At 42.3% G+C, this 15,010-nt stretch overlaps 1 protein-coding gene across 3 annotated transcripts in view; it reads left to right on the top strand.

Annotated features, from left to right (window-relative positions):
- The window catches only part of FSIP1 (fibrous sheath interacting protein 1), a 164,285-nt gene that overhangs the window by 141,405 nt on the left and 7,870 nt on the right, over positions 1 to 15,010 (top strand). For all 3 annotated transcript variants that reach the window (XM_034769043.1, XM_034769042.1, XM_034769044.1), the window contains one exon: positions 13,164 to 13,713. In XM_034769043.1, coding sequence (XP_034624934.1) covers positions 13,164 to 13,713 — 550 coding nt within the window. The remainder of the gene's footprint in view (positions 1 to 13,163; positions 13,714 to 15,010) is intronic.

The raw sequence follows: 15,010 nt of genomic DNA, 5'->3' as shown, positions 1-15,010 counted from the left end.
CCATGAAGCTCTCCTGGAGGTACTCCGAAAGCCTTGCCAGAAGGTTTCTGGGCAGTGCATCCTTATTCCCTCCTCCATGGTAGGACACTTGACCACGCCATGCTTGCAGCAAGTAATCTGGTATCATTGCCTGACAAAGCCTGGCAGCGTATGGTCCCGGTGTTTGCTGGCATTCAAGCAACATCCGTTCTTTATCTTGTTGTGTAATCCTCAGGAGAGTGATATCACTCCTGGTAACCTGGTTGAAATACGGGAACTTAATTAAGGGGACAGAGGTGGCCGTTCCTACTGGGCTGTTTGCCTGTGGCGGAAAATAAATCCTTCCCTGCAGTTAGTTTTTCGCGTTTGGCTAGCAGGGATCTTCCCTGTTACCAGCCACGTGGTGGGGGGAGGGTACCGTGATCATCCCAGAGAATTCATGGAGAGGGGGGGGGGTCGGCGGCGGGGGGGTGGGTAGTTTGGTGCCTGCAGGGATCTTCCTGCAGGGTTAGTTTGTTTTCTGGTGCTGCTGACTGTTAACAGAAAAACCGCAGCACTCTACTTGCCTGAAGGGGCCCAGACAAGCACCACCACACTGCCCCCCCCCCCAACTGGCTGAGATTGGCCAGGCTTCTGCAGCACTCTACAAGCTATGCTTGGTATGTTGGAAAGCACGGACGGCGCTGAAGCTTACCATGGCCGCATGCAAGCCGAATTCTGTTGCCCAGACCTGTGATTGATCTCTAGCAGCAAAGCCACAGGCACTCAGCATTAAGAGGCAAAATGCGACCTTGCACAGAAATCACATGTGCTATATAATGTCAACAGTGTTGGTCACCGTGAAAGAGTATAAGCATTGTTCTGCAAAATGTAGCTTTTAAAACAATTCTCTCTTTTTTCCCCTCCCTACAGCAGCTGCAAATTCCTCAAGCCTCCCTCCTCCATCCCGAAGGTTATCACAGATAAGGCGTCGTAAGAAGAAGACGCGGGAGGACATGTTTTCTGAAATTATGCAATCCAGCAGGAGTGACAGAGCTCATCTGAATGAGTGGAAGGAAACAGTTTCAAAGTATAGGAAAGAAGTCAGTGAACGTGAGGAGAGGAGGGACCAACGTGAGGAGAGGAGAGACGATCGAGATGAGAGATGGCGGCAGGAAGACCAGAGGATGAAGGATGCAGCGCTGGGGCTGCTCCGGCGTCTGGTGGAGGTTCAGGAACGGCTGCTGGAAAACAGACTGCCGCTTCAGCCCCTGTTCCACCCTCCCCCCTCCCCATGTTCCGTATCCTCCTCACCCAGACGTGTAAGAACGCGGGGGGGGGGAGGCTCCGTACACCTTCCCATTCCACCCCAGTAGACAGCCCAAGCAAAAGGCTGTCATTTTTTTAACCTTTTCTTTGTGGCTTTTTCCTTCCCAGCAATCCTCCTCCCAAATACCACCCGGGTTCCCTCCCTCTTTTTCTAATCTATTAATAAAGAATAAATGATTTTTAAATGATAGTGACTTTATTTGGTTTGAAAGAAAGCTGGGGGAAGGGGCAGGGTGGGTTCCTTACAGAAAATCAGTCAGTAAAGGGGGAGGGTATTCATGAAGGAGAAACAAACAGATATTTCACACGGTAGCCTGGCCAGCCATGAAACTGGTTTTCCAAGCTTCTCTGGTGCACAGCGCTTCATGGTGTGATCTTCTAATCGCCCTGGTGTCTGGCTGCGCGTAATCAGCAGCCAGGCGATTTGCCTCAGCCTCCCACCCCGCCATAAAGGTCTCCCCCTTACTTTCACAGAGATTGTGGAGCACACAGCAAGCAGAAATAACAATGGGGAGATTTCTTTGGCTGAGGTCAGAGCGAGTCAATAATGAACGCCAGCGGCCTTTTAAACGGCCAAATGCACATTCTACCACCATTCTGCACTTGCTTAGCCTGTAGTTAAACAGCTCCTGACTCCTGTCCAGGCTGCCTGTGTATGGCTTCATAAGCCATGGCATTAAGGGGTAGGCTGGGTCCCCAAGAATAACTATGGGCATTTCAACATCCCCAACGGTTATTTTCTGGTCCGGAAAGTAAGTCCCTTGCTGCAGCCCTTTAAACAGAGTAGTGTTCCTGAAGACGCGAGCGTCATGAACCCTTCCCGCCCAGCCCGCGTTGATGTTGGTGAAACGTCCCTTGTGATCCACAAGTGCTTGCAGCACCATTGAAAAGTACCCCTTGCGGTTTATGTACTCGGTGGCTTGGTGCTCCGGTGCCAAGATAGGGATATGGGTTCCGTCTATTGCCCCACCACAGTTAGGGAATCCCATTGCAGCAAAACCATCCACTATAGCCTGCACATTTCCCAGAGTCACTAACTTTCGTAGCAGCACCTGAGTGATTGCTTTGGCTACTTGCATCACAGCAGCCCCCACAGTAGATTTGCCCACTCCAAATTGATTCCCGACTGACCGGTAGCTGTCTGGCGTTGCAAGCTTCCACAGGGCTATCGCCACGCGCTTCTCAACTGTGAGGGCTGCTCTCATCTTGGTATTCTGGCGTTTCAGGGCAGGGGACAGCAAGTCACAAAGTTCCATGAAAGTGCCCTTACGCATGCGAAAGTTCCGCAGCCACTGGGAATCGTCCCAGACCTGCAACACTATGCGGTCCCACCAGTCTGTGCTTGTTTCCCGGGCCCAGAATCGGCGTTCCATGGATAGAATCTGCCCCATTAACAACATGATCTCCAAAGCACCGGGGCCTGTGGTTTCACTGAATTCTGTATCCGTGTCTGTGTCCATGTCCTCATCATGCTGCCGCCGCCGCTGCCTCCTCTCCTCGTTTTTCTGGTCCTGGCTGAGCATAAACTCCACGAGAACGCGCGAGGTGTTTGCAATATTCATGAGTGCTGTCTTGACCTCAGCGGGCTCCATGCTTGCCGTGGTATGGAGTCTGCAGTGTTCACCCACCCAAGAAAAAAGGCGCAAAAATGGTTGTCTGCCGTCCGTTGCTTTCATGCAGGGAGGGAGGAAGTGAGACTGTACCCAGAACCACCTGCGACGATGTTTTTTGTCCCATCAGGCACTGGGATCTTAACCCACAATCCCAATAGGCGCGGGAGACTGCGGGAACTATGGGATAGCTATGGATTTGCTACCCACAGTGCAACGGTGCAGAAATTGACGCTAGCCCCGGTACTTGGACGCACACCACCGAATTACTGTGCTAGTGTGGCCGCACTCATTTCGACTTTATACAACCTGTATCTCAAATCCGAATTATCTAAATTCGGATTAATCCCGTAGTGTAGACATACCCTTAGTCGTCTACACTTTACCTAACTCAAGATTCTAAAATTAACTTCATATGATCCTATCTAGGAGCTTTAAAATGTACAAAAGCACTATAAAATCATAGAAGTGTAGGGCTGGAAAGGACCTCAAAAAGTCCGCAAGTCCAGCTCCCTGCACTGAGGCAGGACCAAATACCCTGGACCATCCCTGACAGGTGTTTGTCCAGACTGTTCTTAAAAGCCTGCAATTCCACAGCCTCTCTTGGAAGCCTATTCCAGAACTTAACTACCATTATAGTTAGAAAGTTTTTCCTAATATCTAACCTAAATCTCCCTTGCTGCAGATTGTCAATTATTTCTTGTCCTGCTTTCAGTGGACATGGAGAACAATTGATCACAGTTCTCTTTATAATAGTCTTTATTTGAAGACTGTTAACAGGTTCCCCCCCACCCCCAGTTTTCTTTTCTCAAGACTAAACATGCACAATTTTTTTAATCAACCTTCCCTCATTGGTCAGGTTTTCTAAACCTTTTCTCATTTTTGTTGCTTTCCTCTGCACTCTCTCCAATTTGTCCACATCTTTCCTAAATTGTGATATCAAGAACTGAACACAGTACTACAGCTGAGGCTTCACCTGTGCTGAGTAGCACAGGCGCTGGCTTCTAATTTTCTCTGGGAGTGCTCACCCCCATTCAGCACCAGGCCCTAATCCCACTTCCCCCAAGACACTGCCCCACCTCTTTCTGCTGCCTCCCCCGAGCACGTCCTGTCCCTGTTCCTCCTCCTCCTCCCTTCCTCCTTCCCTCCCAGCAGGGCCATCTTTAGGCACTGCAGGGCCCGATTCGAAAGAGCTGCCACCGAAGACTGCGGCAGGACTTCGGCGGCAGCTCAGTTGGCTGCCGGTGCCTTTGGCAGCACGTCGGTGGAGGGTCCTTCTTCCGCAGCAGTAATCGAGCTGCCGCCAAAGACAGCAGCGGGACTTCGGCGGCGGCTCTATGTCGGCGGAGGGTCCTTAGGGACGTTGCGGGGCCCTGTTAGGGGGAATCATGTGAATCGCCCTAAGGCCGGCCCTGCCTCCCAGCACCTTCTGCATGCTGCTGAACAGCTGATGGTGGCATGCAAAAGACACTGGGAAGGAGGGAGAGGAGTTGATCAGTGGGGGCCACCGGCGGATGGGAGTAGGGGAGGGAGGATAGCTAATTTTTTTCCATGAGTGCTCCAGCCCTGGGGAACCCATGGAGTTGGCACCTATGCCAAGTAGAACAGGACAATTACCCCCTGTGTCTTGCATACATCACTCTTGTCAATTCACCCGAGAATGATAGTAACCTTTTTTGAAACTGCATCACATTGTTGACTCTTACTCAATTTGTGATGCACTATAAACCCCAGCTCCTTTTCTGCAGTATTACCATCTAGCTAGTTATTTCCCATTTTGTAGTTGTGTTTTTGATTTTTTCCTTCCTAAGTGAAGTACTTTGAACTTGTCTTTATGGAATTTTACCTTGTTGAGTTCAGACCAGTTCTCTAATTTGTAAAGGTCATTTTGAATTCCAATCCTGTCCTCCAAAGTGCTTGCAACCCCTCCCAGCTTGGTGTCATCTGCAGATTTTATAAACATACTCTCTACTACACCAGTTCTCAAATTGTGAGTTGGTACCCCATTTTAATGGGGTTGCCAGGGCTGCTGTTAGACTTGCTGGGGTTCAGGACTGAAGCCAAAGTCTGAGCCCCACCACGCAGGGCTGAAGCCCTCAAGCTTTGGCACCCCCCTAGGGCTTAGGCTTCGGTCCCCCTTCCTGGGATCGTGTAGTATTTCTTGTTGTTAGAAGGGGGTCGCAATGCAATGAAGTTTGAGAAACCCTGCTCTACTCCATTATCCAAATCATTAATGAAAATATTGAATAGTACCAAACCTAGGACTGATCCCTGCAGGACCCCACTAGATCCATTCTCACAGTTTGACAATGACCATTGATAACTTCTCTTTTAGTATCTTTCAACCAGTTATGTATATACAGTGACAAAGTTCCTCCTCTGCCTTGGTGGATCCTGTGCTTATTGGCGGATTTGCTCACCTCAGATTCACTGCAGCCCTCAGTTTGGCCACTTTTGCTAGTGGCTCAAACCTGCCATTCACTCAGCTAACCTCATCACTGGCCAGCATGGAGAAAGATTGGAGAACAATCCCCGTAGTCTCTGCTGACCCACCTAGTGGGTCGGGGGACAGGCCAGGGACCTTTCCCTCTGGTGGGACCCACAATCCAGGTCAACTCCTCTTGTATCAAATAGGGAGTTGGGAGGATGGGGGGAACCCGGACCTGCTCTCTACTCCAGGTTCCAGCCCAGGGCTCTGTGGATCGCAGCTGTCTACAGGGTTTCCTGTAACAGCTGTGTGACAGCTACAACTTCCTGGGCTACTTCCCCATGGCCTCCTCCCAACACCTTCTTTGTGCTCCCTGCATGACCTTCCTCCTGATGTCTGTTGATGCTTGTACTCCTCAGTTATCCAGCAGTACACCTTCTCACTCTCAATGCACCTCTTGCTCCCAGCTCCTCACACACACACTCACTAACTGGAGTGAGGTCCTTTTTAAACCAGGTGCTCTGATTAGCCTGCCTGTCCTAATTGATCCTAGCAGCTTAACTGGCTCCAGGTGTCCTAATTAGCCTGCCTGCCATAATTGGTTCCAGCAACTTCCTGATTGTTCTGGAAAAGCCCATTATTTTATTCAGGGGAAAGGGGACCTGCTTAATCTTGGGCTAATGTATCTACCTTCGATCACCCTCCTGTAGCCATCTGGCCTGACCCTGTCACAGTACTTACAGTAATTTTATTGAGATCTTTCCCTAGTTTGCTCACAAGAATGCCATGTGGGACTGTGTAAAGAACCTTACTAAAATCAAGATACACCATGTCTGCTGCTTTCCCCATTCCGTAAGCCAGTAACCTTGTCAGAGAAGGGAATTAGGTTGGTTTGGCATGATTTGTTCTTGATAAATCCATGCTGGCTATTCACTATCACCCTATTATCCTCTAGATGCTTACAGATTGATTGATTAATCATTTGTTTCAGTATCTTTTTAGATATCAAAGTTAGGCTGACTGATCTATAATGTCCCGGGTCCACTTTGTTCACCTTTTTAAAGATAGGTACTATGTTTGCCCTTCTCCAGTTTTCTGGCACTTCCCCCGTCCTCTATGGGTTCTCAAAGATAATTGTGAACAGTTCCGAGATTTCTTCAGCTAGTTCCTTAAATACCAAAGGATGAATTTTATCAGCCTTGCTGACTTGTCTACATCTAACTTATCTAAAAATTCATTAACCTGGATGAAACCATTCACCACAAGAATAACTGGCAACGCATAATTGTTCTTGTTTATGTCAACATAGATAATTCATACAGTATTTGTTCCCTCTCCTCAGTCCTCCAGCTCCTGCTCCGTGTGGTGCCCCTGGAGTGTTAGATGCTCTGCTGGGGCTACATACTAGATCTGTAGTGTGATTGCCAGGAGCCCATCCTGGCTCTCTTCGCCTTCTGCTCACCTTCTATAGCTGTTGGAGAAGTTCTTAGACATTCCCAGCACATGTTGTCCACCTTGAGCCCGGCCTTTGAGTGTTCATGTTCAGTTGCTATTTTGGCATGCTACCAGCAGAAATGGGCTGCCACATACAAAATCAATTTGTAATTCCAGGACATTTCAGTTAGAAGTGCTGATATTACCAGCATTTGCTAAATTTGACTTTTATATTCTAGCGACTCACCATTAAGGTCCAAAATTTAATGAATGCAATCCACTTGTCTTCATTTTCTCTGTAAAGTGTTCACTAGACTTGCACTTGTTTAACTGGGAACTGGTCTAAATTTGGTCTAAAATGTCAAAACTAATTTATTTCTTATCATAGATGCTGGTGGTTTTTTATTTGCAGTTAATTCAAATGGATAATTAAAATTAGACTGAGTTCCACATTTTTGTATGACCAGTTTCACATTCTGGTTGTCACATACTACTACATACACCACAGACTGGTTGCAAATGCAGTAGGACAATGTTTAAATCCAAACAAAAAATTATATTTTTACATTTTGTAAAAAAAAAAAAAAAATATTTCTGTTATTGTTATGTTTGGGTGAAACATTTTCTTCAGTGATATGAAAGTTTGTTCCATAACTACCTGACTGTCCGAAACTCTACAGACATAACCCTGTTCTTTTCTCTAAATTGCTTGCTTTTTTTTCTTTGGCCAGGAACAGTTTCTTGCATAGAAGATTTAATACATCAAGAACTGTCTTAAACCTTTCCTGGGGTTTCTCCTCTCTTGTCCTATTTTCTTGTTGGCAACCCTACACAAATACTCCTTGTCAGGAAGTAAATCAGTTTAGCTAATGAACACGCAACTTGATTTTGGGTAAATAATTAGAGGATTGCATTACTCATGCGAGTCTTTGCTTTTAGTTTTTGAATACTTTTTGATAGAAAATATTCCCATTTCTCTATGCTTTTTGAAACCAGCTAGAAAAGCAAACCTTCACAATTATAAGCATTCATTCGTAGATTAATATTTTTATAACTCAAGATCAGACTTCAAGATACTCAAAAACCAGAAACCCTCACACCTGAATAAATGAAATGGCACAGGGTAACTCAGCTCCACTTTTGTTAGGCGGGAAACCAAAATCTTTAAAAAAAATAATTTATGTAGTTTTTTCTAAACATTCACTGCACTTCTATGCCTTCCCCACATTACTGAACAATCTATTAATTTTGCAGTAGATTATTCAGTATCTGTTCTCCATTTACTAAAAATCTTACTGTAGCTCGAGAATTCTCAGAGATATTTTCTATGGCATGGGAACAAGCAATAATGTGAAATCAGACCCCATGAAAAGATAGAAATACAGACAAACTATGCCAAAGGCAGCTGTTTAACTGAATTTGTCAGCCTTTCAACAAAAATATTTTATTCTGAATGGAAATATATAAATAATAGCAGATTAAGTGAGGGTAGCACTTTAGAGTTAAATCTTCAAAATCTAGAGGCCAACATGTACAAAGGGAAATATGCATTCACAATTTAACTCACGTTGGAACACATTGGTGTATGCACACAACAGATAATGGCACACAACCATAACTATAGGCACCCATCCTACAAATGCTGTTTCACATGTAGGAAGGACAGTTACATATACAATGGAAAAGTACACAATGACAAACTGGAAAATGTGCTTTTAGACTCAGATCTTCAAAGATATTTAGGCACCTAATTGCCATTGATTTTAATTGGAATTAAAACAACGAGGAGTCCTTGTGGCACCTTAGAGACTAACACATTTATTTGGGCATAAGCTTTCATGGGCTATAACCCATTTCATCAGATGTATTGAGTGAAAAATACAATAAGCAGGTATAAATATACAGCACATGACACTCCATGCATCTGATGAAGAGGGTTATAGCCCACAAAAGCTTATGCCCAAATAAATTTGTTAGTCTTTAAGGTGCCACAAGGACACCTCATTGTTTTTGCTGATACAGACTAACACGGCAACCCGTCTGAAACCTAATTGGAGTTAGTTGCCTAAATACCTTTGAGGATCTGGGCTGTAGTTTCTCATTCACATGTGCAATTACCAGCTTTGTATACAAAACATAGGTGCACATTTTAAAAATATTTGCTGTAGAACCCTATACATTAAAGTGTTTATTTTTAACTAATAACACCTCTTTGGTTACATGGTAACTAGAGTATGCTGTTCCTTGTAAACACAGTGTAATAATTCCTTATGTTAGTATTTACATACTTCTGCAGATTGTCATGTAATCACTAAAAGTAATTCCCATATAAGTGGCACTGTGGATTAAAAAGACAGAAATAATACATATTTCTTAGTTGTAGTGTGTTAATTGTCACATGATATGATATCACTATATCTTTAAATGCTCAAGAGTTACCTTTTAAATAAAAAGTACTTGCAAAAAAATTTGCCCTGCAAGTTAAAGCACTACTACAAGAAGCTTAGAGAGACAGCATGGGCTAGTAGATTGTGCTTAGAGGTGAGAGTTAAAGTCCTGAGTTCAAATTGATTTCTCCTGTAATTTTGGGTTAGTTACAGGAGTCTCTGGCTCCATTCCCTGCTAATAAAGATTTTCTTCACTGTTATGAAAACCTAAAAGTATGAGAAAATGATATACATAACTTGGTCCAGGATCTAGTTAGCTAATGAAAACTAAATTCTCTCATTATTCTTTAGATTGACTCTTCATGTAATTACCATGCTTTATGTTCACCAAAATAAAATTCTACCTATAATACAGACAATTAGCGCTGTTCTTTAAAAAACAACAACAACAACAGTAAACAGCCTTTTAGTTAAATGGCTGCCATCTCCCATTGTTCTCAACTGGAGTAAAACCAAGTTGCCCTCAGGGAAGATGTGAGTCCATACAGTGAAACCATAATGAGAAAACGATTAAACATCAAATGTCTTTAAAAATCCGTTTAATTTAATCTGTGTTTGCAAACTCTATTATGCCACTATCATAACTATAAAATTACAATATGTCATCACTTAAGGCCAGAATTAAGGTTGTTTGCATGCCTTCACTGTGCATTTCTATACCTTAACATTTTTGGATTTCTTTTAGGACTAACCTTAACTCAACATTTTCTGAGTTTCTAATGTTTGTTTTGGGGATAATTACAACATCCTTGTAATTTTTTTTTACCTTTTAATTACTGATACTAACTCAACTGTCGTTTGTTGGCGATCCCTTGAGGTTGAAGATGATCTCTTTCACAGGTTTTATTTTTCATGGGTCCTTTGGTGACTGAGGAGTCTGATTTTTGAGCCATAGGCTCATTGGCAGACATTGCAGGTGGTGTTGGAAGACATGGTTGGGCCATGATTGCTGCGTGACAGTTGTCTTTCCTTTCTTTTCTGGCATTTTTCTGCGACCAGGGCAAGGTGATTTTCCTCTAGTGGACGTTCCCTCTCTGACAAGTCTTAACCAGTTATCCCTATCCTGGGCTGCTGTCTCCCACCATGTGGTGTCGATGCCACATCTCTTGATGTTTATTTTGAGGGCGTCTTTAAAGCGTTTCTTTTGGCCTTCCCGTTTCCTTTCTCCTTTGGTGAATTGAGTGTACAGCGGTTATTTTGGTAAGTGTACATCAGGCATGCTCCATCTCAGCTGGTGCTGGATAATTAGGGCCTTAACACAGAAGATGTTGGCCTCTGTGAGGACACTGACATTAGTGCGATAATCCTCCCACTTTATGTTGAGGATCTTTCAAAGAAAGTGCTGGTGCTGGAGTTCCAGGTTTTTCAGATGTTTTTTATAGGTCACGCAAGTCTCACAGCCGTAGAGGAAAATTGGGATTACCACCGCTTTATAAACTTAAAGTCTAGTATGTATTCTGATGTTGTGATTGTTGAACACCCGGCGAGACAGTCTGCCAAAGGCAAGGCTGGCACAGGGAATTCTTTGCTGAATCTCAACGTCTATGTCTGCCCTCCATGAGAGATGGCTGCCAAGATAGGCAAAGTATTCTACATTTTCCAGTTCTTCTTTGTCCATATAGATCTTCCTGGCTAGGTCTGATGATTGACCAGGGATTGGATGGTGGAGAACTTTTTTTTTTGCTGATGTTCAGTGTTATCCGTAGGCTTTTGTAAGCTTCAGAGAAGCAATTAAGGGCTGTTTGAAGATCATCCTTTGAGTGTGCAACTCCAGCACAATCATCTGCGTACTGGAGTTTGGTTATTGTTGCCGATATTACTTTAGTTCTGGCACGGAGATGAGAAAGGTTGAAAAGGTTGCCGTCAATCCGATATTGGATGCCAATGGCCTGTGGTAGACTGTCTTGGATTAATGTTTTCATAGCTGCTAAGAAAATGGAGAAAAGGGTGGGTGTCAGTACACAGCCTTGTTTTACGCCAGTTCGGATGACAAAGGCCTCAGAGGTAGAGCCCCTGCACAGGATGGAGACAGTCATGTGGTCATGGAGGAGTATCTCTGAGCCCCTTCTAATTCTGTTAACTCCTTTCAAAAATGAGACGAACTGAATACAATATTCTAGGTGAGGGCATATTGTTGAATTATATAATGGTATTATAATTGTACATAATATTTATCATCCTCTGGACTCGAGTTATTAATAATTACTATGCATTAACACCCAGCAGATTTGTAAACAAGACTTTGCAAGTATTAATACTCTTGCTTAGTACTAAAGCGTTATATAATCTTTGTTTTCATTAGTGTGTTAATATATTGGAAATCCATATGTATAAATTGTAACTCAAGTGATTGTTGCTTTGAACAATATTTTTTTCTGACATCATTAGATTGCCACACAATCAGTTGAGCTTCCTGATTCTTTTTCATGTCTGATTTTTACCTTTTAGGTTAGCTAGAAAGATTTTTTTACCTATAACTGCTACTGATGTGGGATCTTAGATGGGCTTTTGTTCTTTTAAAAGCATTTTCCCAGCCATCATCATTGCTGTTGATTCTGTGCACCACTGCAAAGAAACTCAGTTCATGCTGCCTATCATTCAGTAACTGGTGGTGGCTTGATAATGCAGGCTTTTTCACTTCCTTTTTATCTATTTGATATTTTAAAGGACACTAAGATTTGAAAACTCACTCACTGTAGAGTGATGACTGGAAGCGACCCCTGATCTCTAACTTGTTGATTTGTAGAGTCAACTTGAAACTTTTAATACCTTAAACATATTTAACAAAGAAGTATTCATTTCTTCTTGACTGAAGGCTATTCCGATTCATAAACATGAATGAGCAGTTTTAACATGTAATCCATGCAACTATGCCCCTTTGGGCTGTGATCTCATCACATCACATAAAGTAAGCAGTGTCATGCTAGGTCAATACTTGGATAAGAGTCCTGTAGAAAAAAGCCAGGTACTGCAGGAAATGGTGCTGATGCTGGTAGGTGGCACTGTTCTCTGAGTCAGTGCTGGATCAATGCTCCAGCATGGTTTGTGGTGTTGGAGGTTTTGTAGTGGGCCAGATCTCCAGGTCGTATACATTGGTGTAGCTGTATTGAAATCATCAGTTGATCATCTGGCCCATCATGTTTGGATGTCAGGTAAAACTGAGGCCCTGATCAATTGTGATCTTTAAAAAAAAAAAAAAAAAAACTTATACTTTTTGTAAAAGTAATATTTTGTTACCCCTGATACTCTGGCCAAATTGCTCTTTGAGTATCTACACTTTGGCTACCTAATAAACCCCCTGTATTTTCAGCTGGAAAAGATAGTCTTCTTCAGTACCTGCCTTACACCATTGTGTGGTGTTGCTCTGCTCTGTTACACAGGAGCATTAAAGCTTGTGATGACTGAACTTGTGCATCATAAGCCCTGTCTAATGTAACTGCCCCCTCATTGTTAGTATAAGAAATTGACTGAAAAAGGGATACCTGGGTGTAAGAGCTCCAAATATATCATCCAAATTACTATGTATCTTTCAGCTATGTATTCTGTTTCTCTTGATAATTGAAAGAGACTAGAACCCTGAAATCAACAAGGAAATATTATATTTTTAAAAAGTCACTAAACTGTTTAACTTAGTAAGTAAACAACTGTGCTTTTATCTTTAATAATATGAAGTCTTGTGTGAGAGTGTAGGTGAAATGAAAGGCCTCTCCATTAAGTGCCTGGTGTACAGCAGGCCTCCTTAACAAGTTTCAGTGTCTAATCTATCTCACACCTTTTGGAACGGTTTAATAAGTAGTGTAATTACATATAAGCATATTTAAACTCAGGAAACCCCCAAAATAATATCATCAATTTTCAAGAGTCCTATTCATTCTTTTGTGTCTGCCAAACTCTTTTGTGATGGTTTTATTAATTGTTATATTTTGACAGGAAGAAATTTTTGCTTGTTTTTTCCAGCCTGAAGAACTACCATGTCTCTCTGAAGGGCAGCTGGTGACTCTTCTGGAAGAATGTATGCAGTTCCCAAGAACAGTAAGCAATGTTACCGTGCCAGAATTACAGGAATCTCTTTCTGATGGAATAAGTCCCTCTTGTTACGCAACTCAAGACTCCACCCTGCTCTCCAGGTCTACCCTATCCAAACTGTTAGATGAAGCCCGTAGTGTGGGGATGTTAACAGCTCAGGAGAGGGCTGGCATCGAAGATAAAAGTATATGTGAAAGTGCAGAGAGTGAAACCTGTGGCTACTATCTCAGTAAAGCTTTGGCCATTAGTCATTCATCAAATCATGATTCTGTGGCCCAAATAGAAGAACCTGATGACCTAGAAAGTTCACAGGAGATGGAGAATAAGAATAATACTGAAGGTTACTTTATGTCAAGAGCACTCAGCGCAAAAAGATTGAAAAAACCCTCTTTCTTGGATGAACTATTTTATTGCATCAGCATGAACAATGAGCTATCCACAGAAGCTGACATTCCCAGCATACCATTGCAGACCAGAGGAGGTGAGGCTCTTAACAACCATTTAGAATAGGCTTTTGATTAAGATGAACAAAAGAAGCAGGTTCTCACCAAAGGTATTCACTAATGCAGTACAATTATAGTGGTGGGGCAACAAAGTACTTTTATAAAGCATAAAACCATGCCAAAAATAACACACGCAAACTGTTTTTCAAAATTCTTGCTCTGATGTAATTCCGCCCCCCCCAAATTAATAGTTTTATGAAATACTAGTAGCTGAAAGCCCATGCTGTCACATGGGTATCATTCATAAAGTCAAAATGGCTGAGAACTTAAAAATTGATGGTAACAGATTGCAAAACCCAGTGAGGATTCAACCTGGTGGTATTCTGAACAAAAAGAGCCCTCAATCATGCATGTAGCTGTTTCTATCGCTTCAGAGTGACAATCCTGGAATCTTATTATATTGATTATACTATCAATAGTATCAAAGAGTACTCCCTTCTCTTCATGTGTATAATGCCTGCATCTGTAACTTTCACTCCATGCAGCTGAAGAAGTGAGGTTTTTTACCCATGAAAGCGTATGCCCAAATAAATAGTCTTTAAGGTGCCACCGGACTCCTTGTTGTTTTTGGGGATACAGACTAACATGGCTTCATCCTGATACTTGATAGTATTGATTGTGATTAATACTGTCAACGGGAAAATAATGCTAGATACACATGGAATATTTTTTATAATAGTAAAACCTGTAGGTTTTTTTCTTCATCTTGACTTCCTGTCTGTTTCTGGAGAACATATATTCTCATACTAGTTTCCAGGCTAATTCACACGAGTCCCAACATGTATCTATTGAGTTGTTTCTCTGATATGACAAACTCCATACTTAAAAAATAAAATAAAATGATATCATGATCTAAATATAAGAAAAATTAATCCGAATTGCTTACAGCACTTCAACCCTGTATGCTGACAGCATGCACATGGTCTAAAAGTATACTAAATATACATATTGGTATTCTATATATTGGTTTTTGTTGTTTACATTCAGTAAAGACAGACTTGTACATATCACCCAGTGCAGAATTAAATAGAGACTATATATTACTATAAAATTTTAGGTGTGTCCACATTTCTAATTTCTTTTACTGATGCAAAATGTTTGTATTATGATATTTTAATAAAAATCCAAATTCAGATTTTTAGCCTAATAGCTGTGTGAGTCACCCCTCTTTTTTTAAAAAAAGAATTGTGTTTTAATAAATCAGCTAGGCACATATCTATACATCATTGCTAGGTTAAAATTGCATCAGATTGGTAAAACATTGTTAATGTTACA

Source organism: Trachemys scripta, chromosome 4 (genome assembly GCF_013100865.1).
Source record: "Trachemys scripta elegans isolate TJP31775 chromosome 4, CAS_Tse_1.0, whole genome shotgun sequence".
Classification (NCBI taxonomy): domain Eukaryota; kingdom Metazoa; phylum Chordata; order Testudines; family Emydidae; genus Trachemys; species Trachemys scripta.
This window is presented reverse-complemented; position numbering and strand designations above follow the sequence as displayed.